Here is a 23,357-nt window from a genome sequence, read left to right as displayed (position 1 = left end):
CTTTACTCTTCAGCACAGCCTGACCTCTCTTAACTTAATTTGTCGTTGCTTTAAGCAGTCGCTTTGATGAACTGTAAGGATCAGCTGAAAGTCCAGATGCATCTCTCACCTCTTGTTTCAGGTCAGATATTCATCTGATAAATTTATATATTGTTCATCTGCTGTTTTTTAGGTCTGCTACTTCTTGTTTTTTCTTACACTTACCCAGTTTCCTACATGTTTTTTTTAAATTTTATTTTAAATAAGCACTGCACACCATTCCGAGATATGGAATGGTTTTGGCTAGTATGTCTTTAGGAAACACCTTGTTGGTGCAAAAATACTATACGTGTGAAATTATATGCATGGAAGGCTGTTTCATCTTTGTCATTTTTCAAAGGTTTAACTAAAGATACAATTTAAAGTTCGTTGTTTGCTGACCACAAATCTTTTGCACGTTTCAATAATACTTGTGTACTATTACTTATGTAGCACAAAGACTTTACCTAAATAAAGTACGTGAAGATTCGTCAGTTTGCTACACAATATTTATCTCTGAGATATCTCTCAGATACTCTAGTTACCAGCTGCTGAAACGTCAGTAATGTTGAAATGTACTTTTATATCTTCGCTTTTTGATGTTGACATTAAGGCACGAAGTCATTGTTTTATTTCTTGTTATATTTACAATAAATTATGCGTATCCAAGTGTGTTGTTAATCGATATGAGAGAGGTTATCCACCGATTAGACAATCTGCAACGTTACCAAAATAGATTAAATAAATCGTAGGTTTCTTGAACGCCACATCGGACCGATTATACCCGGAACCAATTCTATCCTGCTCACCACGAACATATTTTGGTGTTGCACTCTCGGAGTCACAAACAGCTACGGCGGCATGACTCTCTCGCTGAATCCACAGCAGTCCGTGGGGACCGATAATTTCCCCTGAAAATAAAGTCCTCATTTTACTGTGAGTGTAAATCATGCTCATGAAAGCTCGTGTCGTTATAAAAATGTGCGGCTGCACATCAGCTTGACAGGCTAACAGCTGAAGCTAACCCATTCAACATATGGGACTCGAGTAGACTTAATTCTTTGTAGCACAAGTGTTTATTGCTCTACTTTTCTTCGTAAGTTGGAGGCCAGACCTTGGTAAAACACTGCTGCTTGTCATTATAATACATACCGCTGTTTGGTTACCGTTATAAAAAAAAATGGAGTCGTTAACTACAAATACTGACGTGCGACTAACGGTGACCCGGTGTTTCCGCACACTCAAGTCATCCACGGACAGCTCAGACATCATTACGGCTCTTCGGACACTCCATTCCTACTTGGATGAAGGACCGGAGAGCACAGCCACCTCAGCTGAGCGTGCAGAGTTCAGGAAAACTCACTACTCTTCCGCTCTGCAGCTGCTGGTCAGCAACATTCAGGCTGACTGGTTACACCAGCTGACAGCAGCCCAGCGCACAGAGCTGTGGGACGGCCTCTTCCTCGCAGGACCTCCAGAGCAGGCGCTCCTGGTGCTGATGGATGCAATAGGAGAGCTTAGGTGGGTGGTGCTGGGTGTGACATGGGCTTATCATCATCTTCATTAATAACCTTAATGCCTGTGTCTCGCCCCTGCAGACCCACCTCAAATCTGGACCATGTGGTCAACATCACTGAGAAGTTCCTTCAGCGTCGTCGTCTGGCTGAGCTGCTCTGCTCCTACTGCCTGGAGGCAGCGCCCTCTGACTCGCCGCAGCTCAGAGAGACGCTCCTGGGGCGTATTAGCGCTTTGCCAGACATTACCGCCAACAAGCTACAGCTAAACAACAGAGCTCTTTTCCTTCCTCAGCAGTACTACCCACTGCTGGCCACAGAAATGCTCACCGCCCTGGAGCGCACCTGCCAGGCACTCAGAGGTCAGGGGCATCTGTAAAGCAATAATGACACATTATTAGGAATACTACAGTGTGTGCCAGGAGACATCGTAATCTCTCATTCTGTGTGTTTGTAATTTGTAGCTGGAACGGACTGTTCTTTGACTTTTGTGGCTCAAACACTTGGGAAAGTGTGTATCCAGGGGCACAGCGGTGAGTTTAAGGATGTATTTGGTAGGGATGCAACGATACCAATTTTTTCAAACCGATCCGATACCGATACTTGGATCTGAGTACTTGCCGATACCGAGTACAAAAACCGATACTTCTACCACACACAAGTTAAACTTAACCAGTAGTAAAGAAACGACCCCAGACAACTCTTTAACACAAACGAAACGTTTACTGAACGTAAGGGCAGAGACAAATACTGTACAACACATCCCTTTTTTAAACTCAAATGATATTCCAATTCCTTAACCAAATGAAATACACTGTATAAATGAAATAATTCCCTTTGAAATTATATTAAACAACCCAACTTATGTTATCACCTTTTGGTAAGTGACTCACTAATATACACTCCAAAACACGTTATATAAATCCACTAAACACACAATATTCACACATGGGCCCCCACACACACTCACACTTGTTGCAGGCCTGTTTGCTGCTCACGCCCGGACGATGGAGAAAAATCCTCTTCTCCCCAGTAAGAGCACAAAAGTCTGACTTACAGTTCCGTTGCTCGGTAGGTCGCCGTTCACCAGTCCCACACTAAATCCACTCCCTGCGGACCCGATGCTGTCTCTGCTACAGCACGTTAGCGAGTCACTGTCCAGCTCTCCGACAGTCCATAGCGGCTGCCTCCTTGGCAAAGCCAAGCAGTCCGGGCTAGCCTTTAGCCTCGGCGATCGTAGCTGGAAACACAGCACGGTGGTGCGACCATTGAAACAAAAAGTCACTTCACCCACACTCTGTTGTGAAGCTCTCACACGGTCAGCTTTCTAGTCACACACTCTTTTGTGCTGGTTAACCTCAGTAAAACTAGCCGGGTCTCTCACTTTGGTTCAGCTAACCTCGTTCATCTCTCCATGCCGTTCTCTTCTCCTCCTCCATTGCAACAGATACACAGGTCCCGTTTTATGCTACCTTCACGGGCCTCCAGAAAATGAGAACTCTGAAAAATATTTTAACTCCTTCAGAGTTACATACCATAAAATAATACTTTTATGATTAACATAACAGTTTGATTGCTCTAATTACCTGTATTTACCTTGCGACATATTACAGGGCAAATTACATTCAGGGTAGAGTTACATCACATAACATCAACTGTGAACACCTTATGTTACCGTGGCGTTTAAGTCCATGGGAATTATGAGTATCCACTCCCAAATTCCCATCCGGGCTACATTAGTATCGGTTCATGGTATCGGTTAACTTTTACGAGTACGAGTACGCACACATTTTACAGTATCGGCCCCGATACCCGATACCAGTATCGGTATCGGTGCATCCCTAGTATTTGGTTATAGTCGTTTGTCTCTGTACTGCAGGAGTCCTTAAGCTTTTTCAGGTTGAATGCCAGACTTCAGAACCTGAAAAAAATTCATACTCATGCTAAATTAAATAAAGATCAGCGCATTAGAAAACTTGTTTTTCCTAAAATAAAAATATCAGTTTATTTTTCACCTGGTTTTCCAGTGGCTCTGCTCCCCACTCTTTGCAAACCTCTGCAGTGTATCCCCGCATTGTACCACAACCTCCTGCGTGTCTTTTGCTGTCAGAACATCCTATTACTACTTATACTCCCCAGCTACTTTATTAAATGCACTTTGCTACTACTAGCTTTGCTCTCTTTTGCCATCAGAACTTGTATAAATTCTGACCATTCTCTGGTCTCATGTTTTTTTTCTTCACTTTTTTCCTGCTGCAGGTTCGGTCCTGGCTGTGATGGCTCCTCGTCTGTCCGCGTGCACGTGCTCGGACATGGTGTGGCAGAGGGTTTGCTGGAAGCTGCTGGAAAATGTTCCCCAGCGATGGATGGAGAGCGTGCTCACTGGGCTGGTGCAGGCTGTTAGTGGGTGAGCCGGTTGCAGATTCGGAGAATCCGGGAAAGTCGTTTTCATTTTATCCAGCTTGCAGATTTCTGTCTGCGTTTAATGGCGCACGTTTGTTGTGTGTTTGTTTCTTCAGGCCGGACGCACTGGGGAGGATCATCGGAAACCTGGTGCTGACAAATAAAAAGGCTCAGTTTGTCATCACTCATAAACTTCTGTTACTGCAATATAAGTATGAGGTACTACAGTAACTTCCTTCCTGACATTTATGTGTTATGAATATCATGCTTTAATTTGTGGCTCTTTTCCTAGACTCGGGTTCTGAGAATTATTCTGGGTTACCTCGCAGCAGACAGGGATCGCAGACCTCTTCTTATCCAGGTGGGTGGATGGGAAGTCAAGCAGCCTAATATTATAAACATATTAGAATATAAATAACCGCTCCACACCCTCACTCAGCAGTGCTAATGTGTTAGTTAATGATTTTGGTATATGTGTGTTTTCAGGTTTTACGGTCTGTGTCCCAAGCCTGGGCTAACTCCAGTGCAGTGAAACACACGCCTCTGGAGCAGCAGTTATACGTCAGCAAAGCCCTCCTGCTGAGTGTCAGCCTGCTGAAAGACTCTGAGATACAGGAGCTGCGCTCAGGTATAACAAAGCCTTCTGCTTTGTGACTCTAAGGACGATGAAATTAAACCATGAATGTTGTTTTTTTTTGTTTGTTTGTTTGTTTTTTAATTAAGAAAGACCTCACAGAGCATAAGATCTCTTCAAACTCCATTATTAATCATTCTGGAGCTTCTGCATGACCCTTACTAGATAATTTATTAGTTATATATTTTTACATCTTCATATTTGTGCACATTAAATAAAAATCAGAGTTTTCAGCAGTAAAATTACTACTGATACTAATCAGATACTACAAAACAGCTACTGAAGTAATAAAATACTTGATTAAACTGAAGTCATGTACACTGACCGTCATTGCTTGGTTGCGTGCGTCTCTCTCAGAGTTACTTCAGTGTATGCTTAGCGGCATGCAGACTCACCTTGACAGCAATGTGGTGCGGATCAGGCGTATGGGGATGGTGATTGGAGAGTACCTGAGCTCCCGCATGGATATCAATGGAACCAAGCTTAAATTTGAGGTACGGTTAATTTATAGCAGAAGCAAATATAACAAGTCACCACGAGACAGCCTGTCATCGTTTGTACTGGACTGTGAGGCTTGTGTATGAGGTGATGCTGTGTCGTGTTCTAGTACGATCAGGACGAAGAGACTCGTGAGCTGCTGTCTCTATTGGCTCCCGGCGCCTGTGACGAACCAGAGGCTGAGCCGGTAAATAGGTAGGTGGTACTCTGTCTGTCGCTTCTGCTTAAAGATGTAAAAAAAATGAAACTGCCAATCAGCTGACTTGCTAAGTGATGAGAATATTATTTTTTAAGGATTCTGAAATTTTTGACCTAAAATTTTAAAAATGATCTGATTCATCTTTAAATTTATGCAATATGTATTAAATACAAATTCATAAATAATGTGTCATCTGTCATCTGCAGAGCTGACGGTCCTGAAGAGACCGCTGAAACAGCCGAGTCAGCTCAGAATGCATCGCAAACTACATCAGGAGCTCAGGCATTAAAAACGGATCCAGACTCTGATCTCGACAGGTAAGTCAAGCATTCAGTAAGAATAACATCATTTAGAGATTGAAAAAAAAAAAAACCTTTTACATGTTTAAAGCATATATAAAAGTGCAGATTAACATTTTATCACTCCAGTGACGATGAGCTCACTCCATACGATATGTCTGGAGATCAGGAGATCAGTAAGGCGTCCCCGCCTCACTACCTACGAGACTGCCTGGAAAGTATGGCTCCACCCATCTCATCCCTGTTTGCCCTATATGATCACCTGTGTCGTATTCTCACTCCAGCATGTGCTCGTGTTTCAAACTTATCTAGTTTTAATATCCTCTGAGGACCCAGTGCGCGTGGAGCTCGCTTTGCAAGCTGCTGAGAGTTTGGTGCGGAAGAACAGTTTTGCAGCCAGAGAGGTACGACGGGAATAACAGAGGCTCTAATATTTGAATATTTCCTGTGGAAGATGAGTGTAAAATTAATTTGACGTTATAATGTAGGTGTTTTCATTCTTGTTTTCAGATCAGTGTCCAGATGTCCAAAGTCCTCCTTCATATGGACGACAAATACAACATTAATGGCTTCCTGTACCTCAGGCAGGCGACGATGGTGGCTCTCACTGTCGCTGACTGTATTCCTGTATGTTTGCCTTCTCTTAACAAACTACACACAGCTCCACAAACTTTCGTTCATAACCAAACTGTATTTCTGTGTCCTTTGGTAGGTGACTCACTATTTAACCACAGAGTTTTACTCCTTGAACTACAGTCTGCGCCAGAGGCTTGATATCTTGGAGGTAAAACCAGAGGTCATAGTGGTTATCTGTGTGATCGTCTTTGATCAATGCAACATATCATGTAATTATGGCCTCTATTATTTGGTATCACAGGTTCTTGCCTTAGCAGCTCAGGAGCTCTCTAAACCAGTCACTGAAAAGAAAGCTGCGTCCATAAGCTCTGCTACCACAGCTGAGTTGACTCCATACCCCGGTGACAGCCCTGTTCACTGGCGAAATGTGGTAGAAAAGCGAATCCAAAGCAAGACAAAACGCCTCACTAAGGTACTTCCAGTCTCTCTTGTGATTTGGAATTTGAGTGCAAGCTCACTCTGAAAAGTAATTTTGTGTGTTTTTTGCCACAGAAAGCCGCCCAACCTGTTACTAAGGCAACACCAAACCGCTACGCCCCTGTTGCCGGGCACTTCTTTTTCCCTCTGCTTAAAAACTATGACAAGTAAGCATTTATTCACATCCATGAACTCAGCTGTAAGAGAACATTTGTTTAATACATAATACCTTCCTGCTAGGCCTCAGGTGACCTTTGACCTGTTGGGCAGTGACCACCTGGTACTGGGCAGGCTGATCCACACTTTGGGCCTCTTTATGCATCTGGCAGTCAACGCACCGGTACAACATGAATTTCTCCTTCTCTGGCCTATTATAGATACTGTATTTTTTTACAATGCCTCTGTTATTTTGTTTCAGATAGCTGCACAGATGGGCTGTGCTTTGCTGGACTTTGTGTGGGCAGTGCGGTACCATGCTGACCAGTATGTGTGATTCATTCTCTGTTTGTCTCTGTAGTGTAACAGAAAAATATCTGTGGACCTTTGTTGTCATCTAACCTGAATTCTGTGTGTTAAAGGATGGTGAGACGAGGCGTCCTCTTCGCTGTTTGCTCTGTGTTTCTGAGCATGCCCAGTCAGAACCTGCTGGTGGACATCAGTGATCAGCTGTTTGAGACCAGGTCTTGGCTGGCAGGTATTAAAAAAAATTGTGGTGTGACATTTTAATGACAGAAAAGAAAAAGCCCAATGCCGCACCTGCACCTGATAACTGTCAGCAATCTGTCTTTACTAACACACAAAAAATCTTTCCTTCCATACTGGCGTATTTCCTGAGAGAATGAAAGTGGCAAAAGTGATACCTCTTTATAAAAAGGGAGATAAACATAGTTTTAATAATTATAGGCCAGTGTCACTTCTGTCACAGTTTTCTAAAGTACTTGAAAAACTTTTTGTGGAAAGACTTGATAGCTTTATTGAAAAACATCAATTACTAAGTGAAAATCAATATGGATTTCGGAAAAACAGATCAACAGCATTAGCATTGATGACTACTATTGACGACATTTCATGTGCAACAGATAATAATAAATATACAATAGGGGTATTTATTGACTTAAAAAAAGCTTTTGATACGCTGCAACATTCTATTTTGATTTCTAAGCTTAATACTTATGGGGTGAGAGGAACTGCATTCAACTGGTTAAGTAGTTATCTAGAAAATAGGACCCAGTATGTGCATTATTTAGACAATTCCTCTGAAAGACTGAAAATTGAATGTGGGGTTCCTCAAGGGTCTGTTTTGGGAGCAAAAATCTTTAATTTATATATAAATGATATTTGCGATGCGTCCAAAATGTTAAATTTCGTTTTGTTTGCAGATGATACAAATTTTTATTGTGCTGGGGATAAATTGAAAGAATTGGCTGAATTAATGGTTTCTGAAATGGAAAAACTAAAAAAATGGTTTGATGTAAACAAATTGTCTTTGAACTTGACAAAAACGAAAGTTATGATTTTTGGAAATCGGGTAAAAGAGGATGAAGTAACTGTCCATTGATGGAGTTCCGATTGAGAGAGTTACTGAACTCCGTTTTTTGGGGGTAGTATTGGATGATAAATTAGAAAAAAGATGGTTAAAAATATTTATATTCTGGGTAATGTCAGAGATATACTAGATTATAAGGCAATGCGTATTTTATATTTCTCACTAATTTTCCCCTATCTCAGTTATTGTGCTGAAGTGTGGGGGAATACATATGCAACTAATATACATCCTCTATACTTGTTAGAGAAGAAAGTGGTACGAATGGTTCATAATGTTAAATATAGAGAACATACAAATAATCTGTTTATAAAATCGAAATTGTTGAAATTTGAAGACTTAGTGAAATTACAGACATTATTATTTATGTTCAAGGCAAGAAATAATACATTACCTCTTAAGTTACAAAGTTTGTTTGTATTGTGTTCAGGAGGTGGGGACAGTAGAAGGAAGTTTGACTTTAAGCATCAGTTTGCTAAGACCACACAAAGGCAAATGTGTCCGACAGTTAAGGGTATGAGAATATGGAATTCTCTTCAAGATAATCTTGCACCGTTTTAAAATGTGTTACATACTTAAAAGGATAAATCAATATGAAGAACATGAAAGTAATTTGGGCTAAATGTGGAAGGAAAAATTTTCATTGGCATTTAGTAGTGCTGTATATTGTGATTATACTGATTTGTTGTTAGTTTTGCATTGTTACATAAAGATACATGTTAGAGGGTTTTTTGGGTTGTTGGCACCCTCTTGTAAGAATAATTAGATTGCAGATAGGGGGCAGGGGCTAATAAGAATTTATTCTTCTTCCTGCTCCTTTTCACCCATGGGTGTAGGAAATGAAACACTGTTGAACCATGTGTGGAATAAATAAAGAAAAGAAATGAAATGAAATGAAAGATACTGCACAGTCATTCACAGCTGGACTGAACATTTCTGGGAAGCCGATGAGGAACCAGGATGTCCTGTAATACAGGGGTGTCCGTGATTTGATTGGCTATTTTTTTTAAATGTTTTATTTTTTTTATCCCAATGGGAATAAAACTCAGAGCTGAGTGATACAGGGCAGAGGGGTCACAACTTCCGTTTTACAGATTGCAAATTGTTTGGGAAAAATGCTGAAAGCTATCAATACTACTACTAGTAATAATAATAATGTTACTGTCCACAGATGTTGCTGAAGGAGACCCGGATGCAGATTGCAGGAGTCTGGCGGTGCAGAGCCTGGTGCTGCTGGATAAGAGTCTGAAGAAGCAGCTACAGGATCCACAAGCGCCTACTGTGGAGACGTGACCCAACGTCAGAAAGCACAATGACATTCTGGGTGTGTGAATACCCACACATGAAGAGAAATGCATCTTTAATGTAGATATGGATATTTGGTGGCCCAAGGGGTCAGCCTGGGGGAAATGGCTGATCCCAATGTTCCAGTGGATGTTAAAGGATGTTCCTTCAGCTCAGGCATGAATCCTACTTACTGCAGGTGCTGCTTTTTTTTAAAAATATCCTGCAGCATAGTGCCGACCAGAGAGCTGAAGAAGGAAACATCTTCTCACACGTGCACTAATGGCACATACACAGGTTTGTGTATTCAATGTCCGATTTACAAACCAAATGAAATATTAGATTGAAGATGAAGTTTTCCTTAAATAAAAAAAATGTTTAAAATGTATTCAAATATTTTGTTATGAGGATATCCTTTCTCTGCTTCTTTCCTGTATGGGTACTCTCTGTACTTTGGTTGTTTGTTTGCAGAGGACATCCTGTGAACATTCACATGAATATCACACTGACAAATAATGGAAATACTATTAGTACTTCCTGTTGTCATGGTCGGAGGAAAGTCCACCTCTGCATTGTCTGATAAAATGAAACTGCAATGTCTTTTTTTTTTCTTAGTCTAAATTCATTTGGTTAATTAAATTCATTATTTTCATTGTTAAAAAGTTAAATGTTTTATAATTCAGACAACTGTTTTCCTTGTTATATCTAAAGGCTTAAAGTGCAATACACTGACAGTTTTGTACATTAAAAAGATTCTAAATTTATTTTTATTGAGAGAAAATCTAGGGGTTTTTTTTCTTTCAAATAATGAAATCTGGGGCAGCACGGTGGCACGGTGGTTAGCACTGTTGCCGCACAGCAAGAAGGTCCTGAGTTCAATTCCACCATCAGGCCGGGGTCTTTCTGTGTGGAGTTTGCGTGGGTTCCCTCCGGGTACTCCGGCTTCCTCCCACCGTCCAAAGACATGCAGTTTGAGGGGATAGGTTAATTGGATAATCCAAAATTGTCACTAGGTGTGAATGTGTGAGTGAATGTGAGCGTGAATGGTTGTCTGTCCCTGTGTGTTGGCCCTGCGACAGACTGGCGACCTGTCCAGGGTGTACCCCGCCTCTCGCCCTATGACAGCTGGGATAGGCTCCAGCGCCCCCCGCGACCCTGGAAAGGATAAGCGGAAGCGAATGGATGGATAATGAAATCTGATGACAATGGGGAATGATTGGGATTTCAGTGTTTTGCCGTGTATAAATATACTAGTGCTAAACACGGAAATAAAAATTAAATATGCATAGGTTATGACAAAAACAATAATAATAAATGTAGTTTGGTCTTTAAGTTTTTGAATAGAGGCATGTGTTATTTTGTGGGTTTACCTGTGCATGCCACTACACAGTAAATGCAATTCAAACTATATGACTGAAGTGCAGACTTTCAGCTTTAATTCAAAGGTTTAACAAGAATATGACATTAGCTGGCTTTTATATAAGTAACCAGACAAACTAACAATTTAAGATATAAGGACTGTTTTTAATACTTGGATGAAACACTTGGATGATTTTCCTGAAGTCTAGAATCCATGCAGATCGCCAAATTTTTGTAATATTTGTGTGTTACTCTCTCAGTTTTGTCTTCAGCAACTAAAAACCAGCTCTGTTAAGTTGAGACCATGTGACTGATCGGCCAGTTGAAGAATATTTTATTTCTTTGGCTTGAGAAACTCTTTGCATTTACTATCCGTTTACACTGTGAACTGCTGGACGAGCAGTTTTGCAGCATTTGGTTGAATACGAGCTGAGAGCATAGCCCTGTACAGTCACATCATCAATAAACACTAGTGACCTGGTTCTATTGGCAGCAAACTCTAATCTGTCTGATGGGCTGGATTAAGAAGAAGATAGATAAAAACTAATAGATTATTTTGTGTGTTGAATCACGCAACGCAACTTGTAGATCGAAGAATATTAATGTGTATAAGGAAGATAGCATAATAGGTTACCTTTAAAACCAATGAAAGCCACCTCACTGATCAATTTAAAAAGCTTTTTAAAATATGAAATGTTTGCGAAATGACAACAGACAACAGTAAACATGCAAATGTCACACAGTTCAAGGCATTTTCGGTTTTTCAAGGTTGTTTTCGTAGAACTGACAATATTCATTTAGAATGAGTAAAGCCTGTGACAGCTCCATCAGAAATTAATACTCTTTGTGCCTGATTAGGCTTCTCTCAGTTTAGAATTAACTTCGACAACTGTCGGGTTTTTCCGTCGTTTCTCTTTACTCCACCTCCTGTGCAGTCTGTAAGGTTGTCAGGGGCAACTGGGAGAGACGCTTTACGCTCACACCAGAGGCTACACGACAACACTGGAAGTAAAGGTCGATGTCTGAAGCCCTTTTCAGTCTCTACAGATAAGTTGGCGTCACTTTAGAAGAAAGTGAGCTGAGGTGGGTTTCGACAAGAGGACTGACTTCGTTGAACGTTAGCGAGGGCCAGCCATAAATGCTAACTTTGACTAGCTTATCTGGCTTAGCTAATGTTAGCGGCTAGTTGAAGCTAATTTGGATTTATCGTCGTCTTTCCAGTGATGCTGTTATCTCCTGTAATGCTACAGTATTAGCCGGTTTTGTCGAGTATTACAGTGAACTTATAGCTTCACTTAGGTCCGCATTGTTTACTGTTTGCATGTATCCATTAATGAACTAGCCATGTCAACTCCAAAAAAACAAAACAAAAAAACTAAAACAAACATACAGTAACCTAAAGCAGAGAATGATACTTGATTCTACATTTTAGGGCTAACTTGTAATTTTTTCCCCAAAACTTAACAAACAGAGGAATCCATCTTTTGTCTTTTCTTTTCTTTTCTTTTTTTTTTTAAATATAGAGAAGTACACGAGAGATATGGCGGTCTATTTTGATCACCGCATTGAGGCCCCTGACAGCAGTGATGTACCCTTTCAGTTGACCTGGCACTCGAGTCTTCCTATACTGGCTGTGGCCTCAAGCAGTCCTGCCACCGGTGGAAAAGTAGACCTGTATCTGCAGCAGGTAACCTCTGACATAAAAGTATGTAACATTTCTCTCATATTGACACACACAAATATTGTCACACCTATCTGGTTCATGTACAGGGGGAGCATGTGGAGAGCTGCCATGTAGTTCGTCCTCACCAGCCCACAGGGCTGCGCTGGCATCCCACAAAGCCAGTTTTAGCGGTAGGCTGGGATAATGGAGAGGTAGTGCTGCTGACACACCCCTCTGGAGATCAAACAGTGTTGCCTGGTGTACATACAACCATCATCAAACTGCTGGAGTGGAGCAGCTTTGGCAGCCGCTTGGTAACTGGTGATGAGGTGAGTTTGTTGCAATAACGTCCTGGCATATATTATTATATTACATGTCTTTTACATGCTGATGGTTTCATGACTGATGGATCAGTTTTAATAGGATATAATCACTTATTTTTTCTGGGTATGCACTCACTGTAAAATGATGGACTTGTTTAAAAATGGCCTCATAACCCTTTCCAGATTGATGGAAGCAACAATTGCTTCCCTGAGATTGTTGTTTTAACTCTTTGAACTTTTCTTTTGTATTTTTAACTAAGATTTTATTGTGTTCTTTAACACACTTTGTAACTGTTTTGAAAGTGCTAGGCAAATTAACTGTTAACTATTACTGTTATTATTGTTATTGACAGTCTGGAGCTTTGGCAGTATGGAAGGTGGACGCCAGAGGGAGACTTCATGGAAACCACCTTGTAAAACATGAATTCAAGAAACCTTTAACTTGCTGCATCTTCAGACCGTCCACACCTGGAGAGTAAGCAGCTTTTGAAGTCCCACATCAAGTGGAAGAGTATTGTGACATTTTTTTTAATCAAATACTATTTTTTGTTTTGTTTTTTATGATAGTGATGTGGCAATGCTAGCTCGAGCATCTGTGAGAGGAGATGAGCGTGCGCTGGACAAGTTTAGCTGGAAGGGGGCACCTCTGAAGATGGGGCCACAGGAGGGACTTGGATTCTTTATCTGCACTGCAGATGGTAGGAGTTTGTGAATTCTGTTGGAGTTTGGAAAATTAAATCATTTGTTATTTTGAATGCATTTGACCATACTTTCTTTAAGACACAATTTGTTTTTTCATTGCCTTGTATAATTTTATCTGAGGCCAGCAGTCTTCTGCAGTCACAGCCATCAACATATAAAGACTGTTGATTTTATTTATTTATTCTGTAAATTGCATTGATGGTACTTTGCTTTATTTTTGAACAGTTACGAATAACAGTATGAGAAAAGTATTTATGGTTTTAGAGAGTCTGATTAATCCAGCAGATTTATTGAAAATGATATCAAAAGTGTGTTTTGCCTCTGTGAAGCAGTAATCATGTGGGAGTCTCCAGAAAGGAGAAAATACAACAAGCTATATAGCTATTTATCCAGAATCCAGTCTGATCTTTAATGAATATGAACACTTTGTGGTTTGAGCTGTCAGATATTCCACTTATTTAATCTTTAATCCCGTGTCTTATGCATATAGGTAAAGTCCATAGTGTGGATGAGTATTGTAAGACGAGTGTCCTTCTCAGTGTGGAGGGCTCCATCAAGAAACTTCTCTACCTTGAAAAGACAGAGGCCCTCGCAGTGATCACAGAGAACCTCATGCTGTCACAGTATGCTCTCGGACCTGAGGGTGGAGCACAGGAGATTATGAGGGTATACTGAAAGATTTTTTAAAAATGTATTTATTTATTTACCAGTAATATTAACATGAATGATCAATTTCAGTTACTTTAATTCATACTATAATTAATATTTTTGCCCTTTTTATCTTCTGTGTCAGGACTAAAGATCAGTGTGGAGTAATACGTGACTTTTTTTGTGACAGGGTAAGTTGAGCAGCAAATCCGGGCAGAATGTAGACGTTGTGTGGACAGAAGACGGCCTCCTCATCACTGCATCCGGGGAGCAGGTCATCAGGTCAGTATACACACACTGTTTGCATTGAGAAAAAAAACATGTAAATTTCAAACCTGAGTAATAATGTCCCTGTTGAATATTTTAGGCTGTGGGATCTGGAAAGAGATGACAACTATGTTTTGTCTCTTGATGAGACTCTGGGATATGAGAGGGGAGAGATGATCAACTGTCTTTCATACTGTGCAGGCAAAGGTAATGGCAAAGTTTGCACAGAATTGTAAATAAAAATAAGCTTTTTCTTTCCCATCACCATATTCCTGAATGTTTCCAAATGCATAGGTTAAAAAAAAATGTTGCTTTTTTAAAAAATGTTCAATACTCAGAAATCCTAGCAGCTGGCACCACCAATGGACGCATAGCAATGTGGAGGATGGTGGTGCAGTCGGGTAGCAGTAGAGGTGACACTGAGCCCCTGTGGAAGCTGCAGACACCAACAGAAATTGGAGGAAATGTCACTCAGCTACAGGTAATGTCTTGACCAGCATTAGTACATTACTTTTGTTCCATCCATCTTCTACCACTTCATGTCTATCCCAGCTGTCATGCCAATGAAGAGTCATCAGTTAAACTAACCAGTACAGTACTCTGAAGTGATACTCTGGCTTCCTCCCACAATCCAAACATGTATGGGTTAGGCGTGGATTGATTACATTGAATTATTTTTTTAATGATTATGTCACAAACCATCTGTAGTGTTCTGTTTAGAAATTTCACTTTGATCTCTCCTTCAGTGGGGCTCCAACCTGAATCTCCTGGCGGCAAACAATTCAAACACAGTTCTGATCCTGTGTGAGCATGTGATGTCAGCCCACTTCAGCCAGCAGGTGGCAGCAGTGCAGCTTTCCCCAACACAGCTCAACATCACTCAGTTCCACACAGGTCTGCACTTTTCTCTGCAGTCTGACATACATGTCAGAGGGGTGTGTGTTACTAAGGTAAGGGTAGAGATGAAGGCTTTCACAAAGTATTCCTGTTGGTGACAAGCAGGAGTTTAAACTGCTGTCATGTTAGCATGACTTCTTTTGTCACACTGACAGGACTCAGTGACGGTCTGGAATGGCAAGCAGGTCACTGTGTATGAACTTTCAGGGACAAGTCTGCGCAATACAGGTACAGCACTCACTGAAAAAACAGTCTAGACAGCACGGTTTCCACCTTTAATTTCACCACATCTGCTTTCTCTGCCTTACGTCTTTCTAATTCCCAGGATCATTTCCTTGTGATTCCCACGTGGTGGCTGTACACGGCGAGAATCTTTACACTGTAGAACCAAACCGGGTACAAATCCGCACACCTCAGGTCTGTTTGGCTCATATATTTATATAAACACAAATATGAGACAGCACATCAGCTGAAGTTAAGTCAGAGTGGATTTTAAAAGAATGTAAACATATTTGGATCTTGGGTGTTGATTTCAGGGCACAGTGAAGCAGCTTTTAACCTTCTCCAAGGCAGAGGGAAACCCTGTACTACTCAATGTGTGCCAGTCCTATCTGGTGGTGGGCACAGACACGGCAAACATCAGAGTGTTCGACCTCTCCAGAAGGTTGGCATTCACGTGGATGTTATCCTGGTTAAAACAATTTAAAAAGAAGCCTCTGTGCTTTTTTTTTATCAAGTCTTTATCAACATTTTCTCTGTCTTTATAGAGATGCCAAAGCTCACTGCAGCACCAAGAACCTAGCTGACCAGATTCCCAATCTGGGAGCACTAAGGTCAGTTAAATGTAACGCTAATGGGAGCCAAGTCAGCATCCTAATCTCTCAGGTGAGTGTACTGTGAGTACATTAAACCTTCCTTCTGTTTCATATTGGAAATGTAATATCTTTATATCAAACTGTGCATATTTAACTTAAATGAACTGAGCCAGATTGTTTCCTCTCAGGTGAATGGGCGACCTGATCACAAAGTGTACTTTTATGATGTTGAGATGGACACTGTGACACACTTCGACTTCTTCACTGGCAGACCTTCTAGTGGTATCTCACAGCAAGAAGAAAGTGAAAAGTAACCAAAGTAGCTTTCGTCTGTTTTTATTGTGTTCGTGCATGTTACCTTTTTTCCCCCTTTGATGACATACTGCGATCACTCTATTCTGTTTTCCAGGCAGCAGTGGTCGCTCAGCGGTCGCTCTCCTGTGTCTCATTTCTGGGATGAGAGTGAACCTCGTCTTTTTGTCTGCGAGACTGTGCCAGTCAGCTCTGAATCCATATTAAATAGTTCCTTGGATATGGTAAAGACCACTCCTAAACACTGTTATATAGTAATAATTAAGGCGTAGTTAAACAGTATGATGGCTTCCTTTCACTCAGGCGGATGTGTTGGTGGTGACCCTCTTCTGCACACAGGAGCATGGGCTCCTCCTGCAGGACTGCTCCCCTAGACCTCCAGGCATGCAGGCGCTCCTCGCTCTGGATGTGCCCTACTATTATTATAGCTGCAAGGTGAGGACTGAGAGCACGCTGCCTGTGTGTGTTCTCCACTTAAGCGGGGTGATCCACATAAAAATCTGTTCCTTAATTGTTTTGTGTCATGTATCATATGTCTTTTTATTTATGCTTGTCATTATTCTTATGTGCAACTCTGTGTTTGGTCCAATACACCCCCAGCTATTATTTCGGAGGGGTGATGTATTTCTGCCTGAAGTAAGTGTCTGCTCTGTACGGTTGGTTCAGAAAGCCTCAGTGTTCTTTGTTGTGCTGTGATTGTGTGTGCCTTGCGTTCCATATAAGAAAACATGAAAACTCCAGCCAGCACAAGTACATCTGTGGAATATCTACAACTCTAATTGTGCACAGCTACTAACCACTTAATAAGTAGACATGTTTTGTGATCCCTCTTACTCAGTCTCTAGTGCCCATTGTTCCCCTTTGTATTTCACATTTATTTTATTTTTATGTTCTCACTTCACAACATGCTTATTATGAGTGGGTCTGAATCACGTGTGTGCTGATCTTACGGCTACATATTTTTACCAGCCAGGTGAGAAGGATCAAGGGTTAATAGAGGTTTCGGCATCGTCACACCAAACCCAGCCAACGACAGGGACGCCCTCCCAGGTCCCTCATATGGTGTCCCGGAAAGCTCTGAGAGACTTTGTAGGCCTGGAGAACTGTGAGAAGGCCACCCGTGATGCCATGCTCAACTTCAGCTTCTACCTGACTATCGGTGACATGGATGAAGCCTTTAAGTCTATAAAGCTCATCAAGAGGTATGTTTACATCACAAATGCATGTGTCTGCTCAGTGGTATTTGCTAATAGAGGAGGCACTGAGGATGGTATTTGCTTCTGTTTGATAACCGTCATCACATCCCCACCAATCCACTAATTGTTTCCACAGGGGCTTTAGTTCAAAGACAAAGCACACAGCACACAGGGGGTAGCATTGTTAACACAGCCTTGACAGTTCTTGGAATGCTCTCCAATGCTCTGCAGTGGGAGAGCTATAACAAACTGTTGATTTTCATTCTATCTCATTTCACTCAGCACCTTTGACTGTTAAGGTCAAACTCTTACAATAGCTCTGTAACCTTTAGTGTGCTATGCTCTCTTAAAGTCTCATGAAGAAACTGTCCCTGCTTTTTCAATATTTTCAAAATTTGTCTTGCCTCTAAAATCATACACGGTATAAAGGATGGATGTAGGTGTCTGTGTCATCACCTGTTGGTAGTTGCTGCCTGGTTATGAGCTGAGAGTTTTCACCGTCACCATTTTATAACCTTACATGACAGTTGAGAGGTGGATCTGACTGTCAAGCACACCGCACTCTCATTCGCTAACAACTTGTGATCGTCAAGTCATTGGCCAATTCAATTCAAGCACTTTGGCAACAGTGGGAAGGAAAAACTCCCTTTTAACGGGAAGAAACCTCCGGCAGAACCAGGCTCAGGGAGGGGCGGCCATCGGCTGCGACCGGTTGGGGTGAGAGAAGGAAGACGGGATGAAAGACATGCTGTGGAAGAGAGACAGAGATTAATAACAGGTATGATTCAATGCAGAGAGGTCTATTAACACATAGTGAGTGAGAAAGGTGACTGGAAAGGAAAAACTCAATGCATCATGGGAATCCCCCGGCAGCCTACTCCTATTGCAGCACAACTAAGGGAGGATTCAGGGTCACCTGGTCCAGCCCTAACTATATGCTTTAGCAAAAAGGAAAGTTTTAAGCCTAATCTTAAGAGTAGAGATAGTGTCTGTCTCCCGAATCTAAACTGGAAGCTGGTTCCACAGAAGAGGAAAAACTGAAGACTCTGCCTCCCATTCTACTTTTAAATACTCTAGGAACAACAAGTAAGCCTGCAGTGCGAGAGTGAAGTGCTCTAATAGGGTGATATGGTACTACAAGGTCATTAAGATATGATGGGGCCTGATTATTTAAGACCTTGTATGTGAGGAGCAGGATTTTGAATTAAATTCTGGATTTAACAGAAAGCCAATGAAGGGAAGTCAATACAGGAGAAATATGCTCTCTCTTTCTAGTCCCAGTCAGTACTCTTGCTGCAGCATTTTGGATTAACTGAAGGCTTTTCAGGGAGTTTTTAGGACATCATGATAATAATGAATTACAGTAGTCCAGCCTGGAAGTAATAAATGCGTGAACTAGTTTTTCAGCGTCACTCTGAGACAGGATATTTCTAATTTTAGAGATGTTGCTCAAATGGAAGAAAGCAGTCTTACATATTTGTTTAATATGTGCGTTAAAGGACATGTCCTAGTCAAAAATGACTCCAAGGTTCCTCACAGCATTACTGGAGGCCAAGGTAATGCCATCCAGAGTAAGAATCTGGTTAGATACCATATTTCTAAGATTTTCAGGGCCAAGTACAATAACCTCAGTTTTATCTGAATTAAGAAGCAGAAAGTTAGCGGCCATCCAGGTCTTTATGTCTTTAAGACATTCCTGCAGTTTAACTAATTGGTGTGTGTTATCTGGCTTCATGGACAGATAGAGCTGGGTGTCATCAGCATAGCAGTGGAAATGTATACTATGTCTTCTAATGATGCTGCCTAAGGGAAGCATGTATAATGTAAACAGAATTGGTCCTAGCACTGAACCCTGTGGAACACCATAATAGACCTTAGTGTGTGAAGGCGACTCTCCATTTACATGCACAAATTGGAGTCTATTAGATAGATATGATACAAACCACTGCAGCGCAGTACCTGTAATACCTACAGCGTGTTCTAATCGCTCTAATAGAATATTATGGTCAACAGTATCGAACGCTGCACTAAGGTCTAGCAGGACAAGCACAGAGACGAGTCCACTGTCAGAGACCATAAGAAGATCATTTGTAACCTTCACTAAAGCTGTTTCTGTGCTGTGATGAGCTCTGAAACCTGACTGAAACTCTTTAAATAAGCCATTCCTCTGCAGATGATCTGTTAGCTGTTTGACAACAACTCTTTCAAGGATTTTTGATATGAAAGGAAGGTTGGAGATTGGCTGATAATTAGCTAAGACAGCTGGTTCTAGAGATGGCTTTTTAAGTAAAGGTTTAACTACTGCCAGCTTGAAGGCCTGTGGTACATAGCCGATTATTAGAGATAGGTTGATCATATTTAAGATTGAAGCATTAATTAATGGCAGGACTTCTTTGAGCAGTTTTGTAGGAATGGGGTCTAAAAGACACGTTGATGGTTTGGAGGAAGTAATTATTGAAGTTAACTCAGAAAGATCAATTGGAGAAAAAGAGTCTAAATGAATATCAATGGTACTGAAAGTAGCTGTAGATAATGTTACATCTGTGGGATGATTATTGGTAATTTTTTCTCTAATGATTAAAATGAGAGAAAAATGAGTACACACAGGACGATCTTTCTTTCTGACTCTAATGAGAAGTATAATTTACAAAAATGAGCTTAATGTTTTTTTTCAGTATGACCTGAATTGGAAAAAGCAGAGTATTTACTGATGTCCACAGGAACCACGGGAGCCTATCAAAATTATTTGAAAATTCTGACTCAGTAACTCAAAATTACTCTGACTATTTATAAATGTTTTTTAGTAGCAGAATTGGGTTTCTATCGTTGGTCCTTGCTGACAATTACAATGAATAGAGGTTTAAAGTACATTAGCCTTCATTTTTCAGTCCCAGAAACGACGTCCATCATTAATACTGTTAGTCCTAAGCAATGAGAGCCTTTGTAATTAAACACCTGGCAAGGAAAAGTGATGACGCACCAATGATCTTTCAATTTAAAATCTCTATACGGATCCTTTAAAATGAGCAAACTCACTGTACATGAATTAGATTAAAAACACAGGACATGATTAAGGGTTTTTGTGTGTCTCTGTTGAGGGAAGGAACTCTTCAATGTGTATATGTGTGACTGTTTCTGTTAGTGTGCGGGTGTGTTCTGAGGGGATGTACTTTTCTAAACATTAAATCTCACACACACACACACACACACACACACACACACACACACACACACACACACACACACACACACGTTCGAGGTCCCCCTGCCAGTTTGGTCCAAAGCGAGTGCCCCTTTTCCATTCTAACAAACATTAAATCAGGTCACTAAAAGGATGTGTGTGTTAGTTCCTGCAAGTGTGTGTGTGTCTTTGAGAAATTTATGTGATATCAGCGATGATCTGATATTATCTTCAGGAGAGTACGTGATCCAGGGAACAGTTCTGCTGTAGCGTTGCTTTCGCACGTACAAACATTACCCAAATGGGAAAATAGCATAAAAACAAACAAATGGGAAAACGGCTTACACCATTGGCCGGATATTCCAAACTGTTTAATCGGCCTGATGACAGGTTTACTAGGTTCCTCATTGAAGGCTATTTTTACTGCTGCGCATATTTTTTTTTGAAGATTTTTATTGTGTATGATTCCCGCATATCTCCACCCACAGAATTATGCATTTCCTGCAGTACTAACCTGTATCTTCAGGGACTTGTCTCTATGATGCAGGTCTGAATCAACAAAGGGTCTCATATTTAAATCTGACTCTAGCTTGTGAACCAGAATTCATTCAGATGTAGTAGATTTATTTTGAGGAAATATCTGGTGGGAGCAGTAGAGACAATATGCCCGTTTGACATGTGCGCATGAAAAGGTCAGATCACCTGAGTCACAGCTGCATCAATGCGCACTATAAAATGCCCTTCCTCCCTCTGATAATGAAACCGACAGTATCCATGGATGAGATATAAAACGTAACACACTTTGAAGGTGATGTTGTCAGTATCAAAGTTCCTCCTGCCGTTAAAAGCATTGTGTCATATCCAGGTTGGGATGTCTTATTCAGTCCACACTGTGCTACTTCCTTTCATTCACATTGTCCTTGACTTTTAAGTGACATGCTGCTACAAGATTATCTTCCCACACTTATGCAAGCAGTCTGTTACAGTCTTTTTCTTTTGAATTTACTCTTCAGAGCCAAACTTTCCTTGGAATTAAATGACTCAAGAAGGTGTTCAGGCTGAGACTGATGTGATACGTTTGACCCTCATGACCCCCATTTAAGCCAGTTGTCACTGGAAAGAATGAGCTAATTTTAGTTGTTCTTCCCTGTGAGGTTTTCATTCTCCAAGGAACTGATATCGTCATTCAGTACTTTTTGTATCATCCTTTGATGCTTCAGGCTAGAGTCAAGTTCCTTATTATAATAGTAGAGCTGGAAGTTACTCTGAGACTAGGTTGATTTGGATTTGCTGAGATATAACTACTGGACATGATTTTGGGGTTCAACAACTGTGGTGCAGCTGTACGTATATAATACCATGAAAAAGCCCCCCGCCCCCCCTTCTTATTTCTTACTTTTTTCTATATTTGTCACAATTTATTAGGCAAAGACAACCTGAGTAAATATAAAATGCTGTTTTAAAATGATGGTTTAATATTTTAAGGGACAAAAGCTATCCAAACTTACCCGATGACTTGTGAAGAGGTAATTTTCCCCTAAACCTAATAACTGTGCCACCCTTGGCAGCAAGAACTGCAATCGGGGATTTGCAGTAACTGGCAAAAGAGTGCTTCACATTAGAGCTGGGCGATATATCGAGTTTTTTAAAAATATCGATATATTTTTATACGAGATATAAGATGTGACAGTATCCTTTATATCGATATAGTCTATGTTACGCTATAATTATAGTTGCGGAGCTGCAAGTTTGCCTCTCTTTCGTCCACTTTTGTCTCTATGCAATGTTACTCGACCTCGCCTCTCCTTCACTGAACACAACTCCCCCTCCCTCCCTCGCTTCACCTGCAGGCAGCGACAAGATGGACACGGCAAATCTCCGTTAATGAGTTACTGCGCATCGCCCCGTGCGTGGGGCTGGACGGCGTCCAACGTGCTAACGAGCTAGCCACGCTTAACGCCATGCACGGCCTGAAATCCTTGAAGTTTTTATTTTCTCAAAAGTTGACTGCGCGCCTTTTGTATGAATTCTGGTTGAGTAGTACTTTTTGATGACCGCGAACCGATTTTATGTGATACACAGCGCTCAGCAATCTGTCAAAAAATGTTTTAGTTCGACTTTGGTAAGCTACGGAGCTCGCTGCACTGCTTGATGGATTGTCGGAGCATTACGGCTACCGAGGAGCCTCGCGGAGTGATACGTACTGTGCGTCAACGTAATATTACCGTATTGTGTGTGTATAAGGACCATAAATGGCACCTGTTCAGAGACATGGTTACGAAGCGGATTTCAAACTCCAGGCTGTCAGTCACGCAGTAGAAGTTGGGAACAGAGCAGCTGTGAAATCTGTCTATGTTATTATGCTCAGCGTCTTTTAGTTTACATTTTGACTGCACAATTGTGAGCTTTTTGTTATGCACAAAACAACAGTTTTCTTTTATTTATAGAGCATCATTATTTAATAAATGCTCATAATTTATTTTTGAGTAATTTTTTTCGTGTACATCTATGCTGTATGTTAATAAAAGTGCCTGTGTGACATCTGGGAC

General features: G+C 41.0%; 2 protein-coding genes across 3 annotated transcripts in view; both read left to right on the top strand.

Annotated features, from left to right (window-relative positions):
* The first annotated feature begins 832 nt into the window (after positions 1–832).
* telo2 (TEL2, telomere maintenance 2, homolog (S. cerevisiae)) lies at positions 833–9,833 on the top strand. 2 transcript variants are annotated; one of them, XM_031739391.2, is made up of 20 exons: positions 833–1,539; positions 1,617–1,894; positions 1,997–2,065; positions 3,792–3,939; positions 4,052–4,154; positions 4,228–4,296; positions 4,422–4,563; positions 4,927–5,063; positions 5,177–5,262; positions 5,473–5,583; positions 5,695–5,783; positions 5,878–5,969; positions 6,076–6,192; positions 6,278–6,349; positions 6,443–6,613; positions 6,694–6,785; positions 6,859–6,958; positions 7,037–7,101; positions 7,197–7,312; positions 9,333–9,833. In XM_031739391.2, exons 1-20 carry the CDS (start codon positions 1,199–1,201, stop codon positions 9,452–9,454), a joined length of 2,520 nt encoding a protein of 839 aa, XP_031595251.1. In that variant the 5' UTR covers positions 833–1,198; the 3' UTR covers positions 9,455–9,833. The 2 variants fall into 2 exon arrangements, with proteins under 2 accessions (XP_031595251.1, XP_039472802.1); XM_039616868.1 differs by lacking the exon at positions 1,997–2,065.
* A 1,919-nt stretch (positions 9,834–11,752) lies between these two features.
* The window catches only part of ift140 (intraflagellar transport 140 homolog (Chlamydomonas)), a 30,324-nt gene continuing 18,719 nt past the window's right edge, over positions 11,753–23,357 (top strand). Inside the window, exons 1-18 of the mRNA XM_031739293.2 lie at positions 11,753–11,887; positions 12,328–12,491; positions 12,575–12,796; positions 13,144–13,265; positions 13,358–13,488; positions 13,983–14,158; positions 14,331–14,422; positions 14,508–14,614; positions 14,746–14,888; positions 15,154–15,357; positions 15,460–15,532; positions 15,630–15,721; positions 15,841–15,968; positions 16,072–16,189; positions 16,308–16,429; positions 16,529–16,655; positions 16,735–16,866; positions 17,401–17,633. Coding sequence (XP_031595153.1) covers positions 12,345–12,491; positions 12,575–12,796; positions 13,144–13,265; positions 13,358–13,488; positions 13,983–14,158; positions 14,331–14,422; positions 14,508–14,614; positions 14,746–14,888; positions 15,154–15,357; positions 15,460–15,532; positions 15,630–15,721; positions 15,841–15,968; positions 16,072–16,189; positions 16,308–16,429; positions 16,529–16,655; positions 16,735–16,866; positions 17,401–17,633 — 2,369 coding nt within the window. The 5' untranslated portion in view covers positions 11,753–11,887; positions 12,328–12,344. The remainder of the gene's footprint in view (positions 11,888–12,327; positions 12,492–12,574; positions 12,797–13,143; positions 13,266–13,357; positions 13,489–13,982; positions 14,159–14,330; positions 14,423–14,507; positions 14,615–14,745; positions 14,889–15,153; positions 15,358–15,459; positions 15,533–15,629; positions 15,722–15,840; positions 15,969–16,071; positions 16,190–16,307; positions 16,430–16,528; positions 16,656–16,734; positions 16,867–17,400; positions 17,634–23,357) is intronic.

Source organism: Oreochromis aureus, linkage group 8, assembly GCF_013358895.1.
Source record: "Oreochromis aureus strain Israel breed Guangdong linkage group 8, ZZ_aureus, whole genome shotgun sequence".
NCBI classification, from domain to species: domain Eukaryota; kingdom Metazoa; phylum Chordata; class Actinopteri; order Cichliformes; family Cichlidae; genus Oreochromis; species Oreochromis aureus.
The sequence above is the reverse complement of the archived record's forward strand: the minus strand, read 5'-3'. Positions and strand labels throughout refer to the sequence as shown.

What these genes read in the sequence shown, in the direction of transcription:
- telo2 (XM_031739391.2), top strand. Translation starts at nt 1,199, where the DNA reads ATGGAGTCGTTAACTACAAATACTGACGTGCGACTAACGGTGACCCGG. An exon ending in GATGCAATAGGAGAGCTTAG is followed by an intron (nt 1,540 to 1,616) that starts GTGGGTGGTGCT and finishes TCGCCCCTGCAG; the next exon opens with ACCCACCTCAAATCTGGACC. An exon ending in CTGGTGCAGGCTGTTAGTGG is followed by an intron (nt 3,940 to 4,051) that starts GTGAGCCGGTTG and finishes TTGTTTCTTCAG; the next exon opens with GCCGGACGCACTGGGGAGGA.